We start from the raw sequence: 12,205 nt of genomic DNA, 5'->3' as shown, positions 1-12,205 counted from the left end.
ATGAGAATTATCTGGTAGGAAAACTGGTTCTACTTTAAGTGTCACAAAGCACACCCCTTAGCTAGCACTACTGAGGTCTTATCTTGGACAAAGTGCCTCTGGGGCGATCTACAGGGCCAGGGGAGACACAGAAGTCCCAGAATTGTTTTTATTCTGCAACTTCTTGATGCTGATAGCTTTAAGGCCCTAACACCAGCTTAGCTAGCTTCCCAAATCTACTGTTTGTAGCAACTGCTTTTCCCATATCTGCATATTCCTTGCAGAACATTGATATCAGCACAACTCTGGGAAAGAGGAGGACTGGTCTTTGCCTGCTGAGCCATACTGGCACAAAGAAACACTAGTTTGGTTTCCATCAACTCTTCACCTCATTATTGAAGTTGGGTATTTGGGGTCTCCCTTGGGGTCTGGTTGACTCTGAAGACTGAAATTTAAGTGGGGGCTCCATCGCTTGGCAGCAGAAATTTGGGTTATCTGACTTAGTGCCTCTGTGTCTGTTTGTCACCTGCAATGAAGATTTCTAGTACAGAATCCAGTGTGACTCCGGAGAATAGATAGGTTTCTCCCACAGGAGCGCTTGCCCACTTCCCACTCTATTGACTTCTTCTCTAACATATCTGATTCCTTCAGTGTTCACACTGCTGAAAACTTACCATTTATTGTGCCTTTCACATGAGGTCAACCTCATTACTGACAGTGATGGCAACTTCGAGGCCCTGGCTGGTTTCAGAACACAGCACACATTCTTCTCTGGGCATGTTCAAGCCTGAGGTTGGTGTTAGTGACTGATCAAAAGGTCTTTCTGATCTTTATAATTCGATACTCCTTTTATTGTAAATATCTCATACTTTTCTAGTATGTGTTCTTTGGTTTAGTAACTCTACTTTTATAATCACACACACACACACACACACACACACACACACACACACACACACCCCTCTAGACTTTGCCAAGATCTTTGCAGGATTTGATTTTCCCTTTTCTCAGTCTCTTCCTGCTTGTTCTCCCTACAGTTTGGGGCCAACTTCAACCTGCCTGTTTCACAGTTGGAAATATCCTAGCACGTGACAGAGTCTTGGTACATATTTGTAGATTTAATAGCTGAGTGACCTTCAAAGCCTCCTTCAAAGCTAATCTGGTTCTTAACCTATGCTATTTTCTTGGAAAACATTCATCTTCGTTTTTGCTAGCAGATTATACATTCCACGAAAATGAAATCCATATCATATACACTTTGCATCTTCTAGAGTGACATGCTAACAGAAAACAAGTAAATATCATGCTTTGGGGAAAATCACATAGGTACAACTCATAAAGTACAAACTCATTGACCATCTACTGTTTGTCAGGGACTGTTTTAACATCTGAGATGTTCTAACTTCCAACGTCTAACATAAAGAAAATGAACTCTAGGTTTACATTTGACAGCTCTCTGGCCTGTGCTGGTACACCAGAATTCTGAGCTTTCTACCCCTTCTGTAGGAACTAAGGTAGACTACCCTTTCTGTAGGAACTAAGGTCTGCATATCTCATTCTTCTCTGAATCTTAAACATTCATGCCTAGATTGATGAATGGTATAGAGCAAGCACTGAATTATTCCAGGATACAACCTTTACTATAACCCTGTGGTCACCCCTGCAATAGTAGGATCTATCCTCAGTATCACTTACTCTGCAAAACATCACAGTGAAGAAGCAGAGGTCATCAGACAAATGGATTCAGTCTTGGCCCTCAGATCCCTTCTTCCCTACCACACTTCACCCAGTACAGCACAGTGAAGATGCAGAGGTCATCAGATGAATGGATTCAGTCTTGGCCCTCAGATCCCTCCCCCTACCACACCTCACCCAGTACCATAGAGGTCAAATCCTGTTCTGGGCATCCTGAAATCTGAGCCTGCTATTATTGACCAGGTACTACATTTCTTACGTAAAAGACTACTTTTTAATCCATAAGTTTAGCTAGCTGGTGTAATTATTCTTGGTAACATATATTTACATGAAATTTGAACAAATGAACTGTTAGGTAAGGACCCAGTGCTCTAGATCCATGGGTTTGGTTCTGCAGCACTGCCTTGAGGCTTACATTGATTGGAGAGGTATCCAAAGGGTCCCTGGTCTTTCCTGGTAGCTAGCTAAAGTAGCTCCACTTGCAAAACGATTCAGGAAACTTCTTGCTGTTAAAGACAAGGCTTCAGCTGCTCATCTTGCTTACTAACTGGAATTAACAATGAAACAATTGTCAGGGGCTACCCATGATTGCACTGTGTCTGATGGAACTTTGCTCAACATGTACTTAAGTGTTCTGGGCAAATTTTGGCACCCACATTCCCTTGACAGGATGTGGGCTGTGCAGCTCTTCGAATGAGCCTTGTGTCTATGTATACTCTTCCTATTGGTCTGAGAGTTTTTTTGGTTATAACAGCACTGTCCTCATCACGCCTACCAATTTGTAATTTGGTGCTAAAAATTGCATCTCATCTCTTCCTGTTTTGACATTCTCAAATATTCCTATACTCTACCATCTCACTTTGGACACACATTAAATGTTAGCATTTACAAGGTATATTAAGTCTATTTTCCTAGTTCATTCGCAAAGCAAAAAGGCTTTCCAAAGTAATGTTCTTGTAAAACCAAGTGAGCATCTAGAAGCATCATATAAATCACTGAAGATAATCCTGTTCATACTGACCACCGAAACCAAGAATGAGACCTCTTGAATTGGAAATGCCTCCACCAGGAGCCAAACACAGACTCGAAGTTAGGTCCATACACCAAATCTCTGAGGTTTAGTCCTTGTTCAGATCTTGGCTAGTTCCACATTTTAATGTGACTTCATATATGTATGTAGCCTTGCTGGCATTTCTAGGAAATACAGCCTCATAGATGCCTTCATGTTTAACAGTCTTTCTGTCTATCTTCTGCTATGACCCCTGAGCCTTAGTGTAGGATATGTTGTAGATGTATCAGTTGGGTTGGGTACCACATAATATTAAATTAAAAATTAAAAGACAAGTACAGTCCTCAAGAACAGTGTGAATCACTGAGTGCTTCTTCATAAGTTGTTCTACAAGCCAGTGCTCTGTATGGGGGAGGGATGACCTCTCCTAGACTGCCCTAAGTTTGATCTACCTCACAAAATGGAATTTTCCCAGTACTATGGAGACAAGATTATCAAACCCCAAATGTACATATTTACAAAGTGCCATGTGATGTTGGTGTCTATATTTACTTATGGACATCTAATTTGTACATAGAAATGATGACAACAACCAAGTTGATTGGTGACATTGTCCTCAGTTGGTTCCCCTCTTCTCTTGTGTTAAGAACATTTCTGACATTCACTGATGGTCTTCCTGATCCTCTAGAATTCTGGGCTGGAAGAGTAGTTTTGATGGTTTGCTAACTTCTTAGCCTGTAGTTTAGCTGATATCATTTAACAGGCCTCAGATATACTCCGTGTATTAAAATGATGTCTCTGGTCCAAGATATCTTCCTTAGATAGGTAGGTAGATAGATAGATAGATAGATAGATAGATAGATAGATAGATAGATAGATAGATAGATAGAGGCATACACAGAGTATTTAGTGAGAGGGCAGTTGGGGGTGTCCACATACACAGCTCACAAAACACGAGTGAAGGCCGGAGGATAACATGCAGGGCTTACTCATATGTTCCCTCATGTGGATATCTGGGATCTAACTCAGGTCACTGTTCTTGATGGCTCCTTTTGAAAGATCAATGCTTTGTATACAGCCAGTTCATCCCATGCCTTGCCTACCCAGAGCCATACTTTCAAACAAGACTCTGTGAGCTGGGGAACTGCACATCAACTAACAAGGCCTGTTGACCAGCTTAGAGGGTTTGTTGAAGTAGGAATTCTTCACACTGTCAATAGGAGCTAGAATACAACCACATTTTGTAAATCCCTTTTCTGCATCAAGAAAAAAAATCAATGGCATTAGAGTTGGTACATTTCACCACTGTGGTAACAAATGATGACCCGAGAGGCAAGCTAATGATAACTCAATAAAGCTTACGCAGTCTACTTCTTTCCTAGTCACAATATTCTTCTCTATGAGGATGGCCATGCTGTGGTGGCAGACTTTGGAGGTAAGAATTTCAAAAGCATACCCCCAAAGAGCAGCCTTTCCTCATTCCTGATGTCGTGCAAAAATCTGGAAACACCTTTGGTGTTTCTGTTATTTAAATTACACTCTGAAAGCCTGCCAAGTGCACTTTTCTTTTTCTTTCCTATCAAAACTGAAAAGGGGGGATTGAGAATTTGAACGACGCACAGGCTTTCTGGGTTTTCAATGTTGCTATGATCTGGGAGCAAAGCCTGGGGACACTTCCTTTGATGCAGACTTTTCTCTCTCTCTTTAGAATCAAGATTTCTGCAGTCCTTGGATGAAGACAACATGACAAAGCAGCCAGGGGTTTGTGACTCTCTCATTCTTGTTAACAATTAAAATATGGAAACTCAGCAGGGGCGGGGGAAGCCTTGGCCAGGAAATGTCTTTGTCTAGATAGAAGGATAAGTTTTAGGGTTTTATTTTCAGAAAACCCAAAAATAGCTATTTGAGGGGCCCCCTACTTAGAAAATGTGGTAGATAAACATCTCAGCAAACACGGTCAAAATGTAACCTATGAACACGGGATCAGCACAGGTCATTGGCTGCTACAGATAAGGAGCATATGGAGAGGGAGTGCTAACGCGTGGAAAGCGATGCGTTCTAACACCAAAGGCTCAGCAGCAGCTGCTCACTATTCATGGCTCTCCAAACCAGTGTTATAAGGTAATACGTACTGTAGGTGAGCATCAATGCTCAGGCAAAACATAAATTATTACACAAGACAACAATCACTGTTTCCATATTGCCTGTAACTCACTTCATGCCTGACTGCCCCACTCCTCACCTCAGTCCCCAAACAAGTGCTTCTCCCTGGACTCCAGAGGCATGATTCTCCTTGGGGTAAGCTCCTCCCCTTCACTGGCCTGCCTTATTCATTACTCACATCTATCTATGGCTTTTCTTCTGTACGTTGCTGGTTCTCATTCACCCTGCCTAGGATCTTAATGCCCCTTGAAGGTCCCTATCTCCAGGCCCCTCTTCTGGTTTTGTCCTCATTCCTTGCCATCTGAATGCATGACCAGTTAGATGTCACATATTCTTTCAGATGTGTATAACATTTCCATCTCACAGTCTAAGACCTGTGGATATTGCAGTGATCCCAACTGGGGACTACAGAGATGTCTTCACGTAGCAAGCATTCCTTAACTATCCTTAGGCTTGAGTCCCTAGCATTTATGGGAAAAGCCACACCCAGGAGATCTAACCCCAGTGCTGGAGAGACGGAGGTAGGAGGATCCCCAAGACTTACTGGCCGGCCAGTTTGCCTAAAATGGTGAGCTCCAGATTCTGTGGGAGGCGCTGCCTCAGCCGATAAGGTTCAGATAACTGAGACAGATGCTGACATCAGTCTCTAACCCCACACATAGCCACTAAAGGAATTCTTGTTCATATCCAGCTAATCTCCTGAAAGGACAGTGAACACGTGAGCAAAAGAAAGTAAGTGACAGGGTGTGTTATTAATAAAAATTAAAGCAGTAAAAATAAGTACAGAATGCAGTAGGCTGACAGACAGGGGAGTATAGTAGGTCCACAGACAGGTAAGAGTGAAGTACGGTGTTTTATAAGAGACCTGATGGGAAGAAGAGCCCTCGTGATCACTGAAGACAAAGATACTTGTGGTTCCAGTGGCTCTGCAACAGAAGGGCTCTTGAAGTGTTCAAATCTGGTGTGTGGAGTAGGGGAGGGGAGGGAGGATTGTGTCCTTTTGGGGAGGAATATACAAACCTCATCTAAGCCCTGAGGCAAAGGGGAAGCTTGATCAAGGGATCACAGACCTGGCTGCACAAATTTAAATAATCTTACATTTAAAAAGAAAAGGAATGCCTAAATGTGACACCTAAAAGCTGTGACTGCATAGACTTAAGTGGATCTTGATTCCTGCATCTTCTGACAGATGAGTTCCCAGTGTAAACCACTGATACCCTCTGACTAAGGCATTTCTGATAGGGAGAATTAAACTAAATCTCACCCTCAGCAAGCAACATTAATTAGTTTGCTTCACAACATAGCTTATAACCATAGCACTCTGCTAAAATTATTCTGGGTGTTGTTTTCTTTCTCACTAGTTAACAGGCCATATCTAAGTTCCTTAATTATTTTTATTTTGTACTCTCCCACCTCTCATCAAACACAAGCACTAACGACCCACTCCCAGACATTCACCCTAAAGGCTCATGTCTAATCTCTGTGAACTGAGGTTCTTTGGACCGCCAAAGCTCATGCAAGTGGACCATGTATAATATGCCAGGGATAAAGGTGCTCTGGGGTTAGTTCTACCTGGTTCCTAAGGTAGGAGTTTCAGAAGAATTATCAGAGGTAGTACTACACACAGGGCTTTCTTATGGAGAGTTAAAGAATACTGCTTCCTAACTTGCCTGTAGGAGGGTGACTGGGAAAGTCCGCTGATAGGACGCAGAGCTGGGAGACCTCAGAGCTGGAACTCTGAGCTGGGAGAAATTGCCTGGCCAGTGAGAGAGTCAGCGTTGCAACTGTAATTTCATGAGGTAGAATCTGATGCTCAGCCCTTTGAACTGCAAAGAAACCAAGTTTACATATTTGCACTTCAAATCACTAATATGAACAATGTAGCTCACACTATCATATACATGAGGCCCAGCAGTAGGGTGCTTTGTAACATATTTATTAGCTTGCTTCTTGAAATATTGCAAACACTGAATTAATAGAACTTACATCAGGATAAACACAAGAAAACCCAAATCCTTGATCTTACCAGGGAGAAATCTCCATTACAGGAATACTGGGTGACTTCTCCATGGCTCCTTCTGCCCTCTGTCCTGAGAACACAAGTTATGGGCCTAATTTAGTCACTAAATTAATTGGAACTCAGAGACTGAAACAGAGGAAGGTGTCTCCCACAGTGTGACTCGAGCCAAAGGAATAAGGGGATGGCCCTTGTGGTGGTCTATTCTGAAGCCTGCATGCCCCTACGGCAAAAATGGCAGTTGGGAACAGGAAAGAGAATGGACCCAGCTATCACTTTGAGACAGTTATTTGTCATTACTGTTGGAGGTATTTTGTAGATTATGGATTTTATGATATTCTGACCGAGGTATGTTTTCTTGAGAAATGAATGAACATGAAGGTATGCACGTGAAGGTATGCTGAGTCCATTGCATTGCTGAAGATCGAGGCTGCAGCAATTTCCTGCCCATGCTGCCTGAGAGCGTTGGAGAACCTTCTCCAGTGTGGGCTCAGAAGGCAGCTCTGCCGGGTGTTTCTGAGTCCTGGTCACCTTTGGTCTGTGCAGAACCTTCGCTGGATGGCCCCAGAGGTGTTCACGCAGTGCACGCGCTACACCATCAAGGCTGATGTCTTCAGTTACGCCCTGTGTCTGTGGGAGCTCCTCACTGGAGAAATTCCATTCGCCCATCTGAAACCAGGTAGGACTGCTGCATTAGAGCAGCTATGGCTCCCTAGTTCAATGTGATTGACAGAAATTGTGTTCCACATCCCCTCTCCCCAAAGATAATTATTCTTCATGGGTGGCAAGAGAACTTGGGTTGCTTGAAGGTAAGCATCCCATTCACAGAATGTAAGGGCCTCACCTTGGCTTTAAACATAGGTATGTATCTGGTTGTGCAGGATGTTTTATTCAGGTTTAGGGCTCTGATTTATCTATTTAAAAAACAAAAAAACAATCAAATAACTGCTGCCCTGAGTACAGACAGATAAGGTGTGCACTCTTTGAGCTTAGATTTTAGAGGTGTCTTTTAAATATACCTTGGGATAAGTATGTGTCAGTGCAGAAATAACCTGTCAAGGCTGAAAAACACATTTCCTAATAATTTTGCATTAGGTGTGGCTGCATTCTAAAAATCAATTTTTTGAGTGAACCTAATTATCACTGATGGTATAAATTATACTCCATTTACATGTAAAATGTGGAAAAGAGAAATTTAATCAGAAGTAAAGTATGCACATAACAGGCTCGAGATCAACTGTGTTTGAACACATGTATACAAGCACATGCTCAGAGGCTAGAAGAGAGCACTGCATGTCCCCATCTGTCACCTTCTGCCTATCCCTGTGATGGGATCTATCCTTGAACTTGGGCTTGTATCTTGACTTGCTTAGAAGCAAGCCAGCTCCCACAATCCTTCTTTTTCTACCCTTCAAGCAGCAGGGATGTTGGACTTGGACTTGTTCCAGGGGACCTTGACTTGTTCCAGAGGTGCTTGACTTGTTCCAGGGGTACCAGGATCTGAACTCTAGGCCTCATGGTGGAAGAGCTGAGCCATTTTTCATGACCCCCACATCAGTTTCATTTGCATATCTTACTATGCTCAGTGTTCTGCCTTCTCACACTGGATCTGAAGACATTTAAGACCCTGTGTCAGCAGAGCTAAACCTGTTTCAGGTGCACCTTTGGAGTAAAATTTGACATGAATCCCATTGCTGGCTGTGATGGTCACTCTGTATTACAACAATACACCACAGGGTAAAATCAAAATACTTTAAAGAGCTTAACCAAGATCACCATACATATCAGTGTTGGTGGACAGAGAGGGTACCCATGCCTAACACTCTTTTCATAGTATTTATTCCTCCGAGTGCTCCAGTGCTTTCCATGATTTCTGGTCTTCGGTTGTGTTTCATGAGTCAGCTAACGATGTAACAGTCCTTTGCTCTCTTACAAGGTCAGAGCTTTCTTGTGAACTGGGCCAACAACACCCTTTGGAGGCCATAGTTACGATTTGTGGTTTCTCTGTTGCCTAATCTTAACCAGACATCTGAATATTTGACCATTTGAATCTAACTCCAGGTACATGTGGTATCCTCCTTTAATAGAGACCTGTCTGCCTTTTCCTAATGCCACATATTAGTCCATTCATCTGGTACTGCTAATTTCTATCTTGGAAATATCTACCATTTACCATCCTCCATCACCTCCATAGTTCAAACCATAATATTTCAATTTATATTGCTGCTATAAATTAAATTGTATCCTTAAGTTGACCTGATTGAGACCTAACAGGAAAATGCCTTTTTAGATAAACAGTCAGTGAATTTTAGTAACTATGTGTAGTAGTATAACCACAATCCCTCAAGTACAGCTCCTTCACATATTCCAGAATATTGTTTTACACTTTCTTGAAGCAATGGCCTTTCCCCAGCTCAGCCTGCCATCAAAAGCCTGATTTCTGTCTCTACTTCTCCAAGAATGTCACAGAAAGTGTGTCACATTGCCCTGTTTATCTGTAACCCATTCTTTCTCACTTCTGTGTAATAAATTTGATGGTGCAAAGGTCAGCTGGTAACCTTTTAGCTACTGTTGCTTAGAGCTGTGTTGATAAGAATTACCAAAATGTTCAGGGCCTTTATACCTACTGAGATTTCTCCTACGCATTTGTTCAAATATAGGAGACTGACTCCTGGACCTAGTGCTAAACATTCCATGTTCTGTATACTATTAACACACCAGTAGAGCCTGCCAATGCTAGCTTAAATGCATAGCATATTAGCCACTCAAGCTTGGGTGTACTTGGAGAATTGTCTATAATTACTGGCTTTGATAACCCATTGATATGTATATCTGGCATTACTGCTCTTTCTTTCCTGGGGTTTTTTCATGTTGCCTTAGGGTTTAGTTGTATGAGTGACTTGACCCTAGACAGAATCTAAAGTGTGGTGGGAAGGACACCCCTCTACTCTGTGATCTGCTCAGCAATGCCTGTGAAAAAGACCAGAGATTTGTCATTTCAACGAAATCCTACTTATCGAACTTTTATGTCATTTTAATGTCTTATCTAAAATATCCACAGACATGTTTCTTTTGCTATGACATGTTATGCAAACATCTGACAGACTTAGGTTTTGTGGCTGTAACGTCTGCTTTGCCTATTTATGGTTTATGTGTGGGATGAATTGGCTGTTTTGTTGTTTAGTTGTTTTTATAAGTATCAGTGTTCAATTGTTTCAGTATGATTTGTTGAGTAACTACAATTTTTCAGTAATTGACTTTAGTACTTTGTCAATAATCAATCAAAACTACGTATCTATGTATTTGACACTTTTGTGTCACTGACCCTTGTTCACATGCACACACACCACTACCACTTTGTTAATAGCTGCCCCACCCAGTCAACATTAGGCTTCAAACTGTGTCCTTTGTAAACATTGCTTTAGTTAATAGGTTACTTCTAGTTTCAGTGTTAATTTTACAGGCAGCTTATCTGCTCTGTAAGAGGAAGCTTGGAGAGTGACGCCCAGTGCATTTGGTGCTTAGACTTCACTCGCTCTAATTCGGGATGAATCTGTGTCTCAGTCATAGTGTTCTCAGGAAACATAGTCTGTCTCTCCCTTTGCTTAGATCTACTTGAATCTCTTTCGAAGAACTTGTAGTGTTATACAAAGCTTACCCAATGTATACATATAACTATGAAGTTTTTCTTTTTGCTTGCCATTTGTTAATTTTTAGTTTAATTTCTCAAAAATTTCATACTCAAGTACTGTATCATATAATTCCTACCCCTGATCCCCCTCTTTCAACTCCTTCCATGTCATCCAATTCCTCTCCAATTCCATGTCAATTCCAATTCCATGAATTCCAAATTCATGACTACTTATTCTTTAATTACTATGACATATACATACATGCACATATACATATATGTATACAACCTACATAGTCTATCTAGTAATGCTCATATGAACTTGTGATTAGAGATGACCACATGAGGTTAGATAGCCTATCAAGGGGCTCATCCCTGGAGGAGATGGATTCTCCCTCTTCAGCACCCATTGATTGTCTATATCTCTTCATCTAGAGGTGGGTCCTTGTGAGAGTTTCTCCACATTCATCCTTTTTTCTCAAGTCTCTCCCTCTGTCCATCTTTCTTTTACTTTCTTCCTTTTTGCAATCCGTTGTTATTTTTAATATAATTTTCTAATTATCTGACATGTACCTTCATCTCTACTACACAGTATATTCCTAATTTTTACATGCAGAATACACCACAGTATTTGGATTGGTTGGGTTGTTGTTGTTGTTGTTGTTTTGTTTGTTTGTTGTTTGACTGGTTGTTGTTTGGTTTGTTATTGGTTGGTTTGCTGTTATTTGTTGGTTGGTTGGTAATTAGTTACTGGTTAGTTGATTGTTGGTTAGTTATTTGGCTATTGGTTGGTTATTGGTTGTTTGGTTGTTGGTTGGTTTGTTGGTTGATGTTTAGTTGTTTATGTATAGTTTGTTAGTTGGTTTTTGGTTGGTTAGTTATTGGTGGGTTATTGGTTTGTTGGTTGCCAGTTGTTAGTTACAGGTTAGTTGTTCATTACTTGTTTGTTATTTGTTTATTTGTTAGTTAGTTGCATCATTGGTTGATTGTTGGTTGGTTGGATGGAATGCTGCCCTATGTCATCAGTTTTGACCCCAACCTTTTTGTCACCTATCCTTAGTTCAGCATTCTGATTTGTTTGATTTTTGTTGTATACTTGCATGGAATTCCTCCTGGATGTTTATCCTGTGTTCTCACAGTAACAAAGCCATCATAAATTCATCTCTACATATGTCCAACAGCTCCATGAAAAGAATTTCCCAATACCCTTAGCCATCAAGAAAATACTACAAGGGGGATATCCCAATTCTGGTTAGCATGGCTTTATCAAAAATACAAAAAGTAAAAAATGCTGTTGAGGATCTAGGGGAAAGGCAGCTTGAACACCTTTTCAATAGGAATATAAATTATTACAGCCCTTGTGGAAGTGCCTTAATAGAAAATAGAGCCATGGTATTAACCTGTGTTCCCTGCACAGGGGCATATATCTGAGAGTAACTAATTAGCATGCTAAAGAGAAATCAGAATCCTCTTCTATGGTAGCAACACTCACAATGCTGAGATATGGAGCTAGCTCTGGTGTTCAGATAAATGGTTTAAGGAAGTGTGATTGCCTCACAGACAAAGTGAAATATTATTTAGTGATAAAGAAGAATGAAATATTGTCATCCCAGGAAAATGAATAGAACTGGAGGGCATCATGTCCAGTGAAGTAAGGCAGACCTAGGAAGGCAGGAAGGGAGAGGAGCAAAGGAGATGAATAATGAATACT

The 12,205-nt window shown here is 41.2% G+C and overlaps 1 protein-coding gene across 1 annotated transcript in view; it reads left to right on the top strand.

Annotated features, from left to right (window-relative positions):
* The window catches only part of Tnni3k (TNNI3 interacting kinase), a 274,985-nt gene that overhangs the window by 175,251 nt on the left and 87,529 nt on the right, over positions 1-12,205 (top strand). Inside the window, exons 18-20 of the mRNA XM_031375950.1 lie at positions 4,066-4,118; positions 4,392-4,444; positions 7,410-7,542. Of these exons, the coding sequence (XP_031231810.1) occupies positions 4,066-4,118; positions 4,392-4,444; positions 7,410-7,542 (239 nt within the window). The remainder of the gene's footprint in view (positions 1-4,065; positions 4,119-4,391; positions 4,445-7,409; positions 7,543-12,205) is intronic.

This window comes from Mastomys coucha, unplaced genomic scaffold (assembly GCF_008632895.1).
Source record: "Mastomys coucha isolate ucsf_1 unplaced genomic scaffold, UCSF_Mcou_1 pScaffold16, whole genome shotgun sequence".
Classification (NCBI taxonomy): domain Eukaryota; kingdom Metazoa; phylum Chordata; class Mammalia; order Rodentia; family Muridae; genus Mastomys; species Mastomys coucha.
Note: the sequence above shows the minus strand (reverse complement) of the source record. Positions and strands in the feature narration are given on the sequence as shown.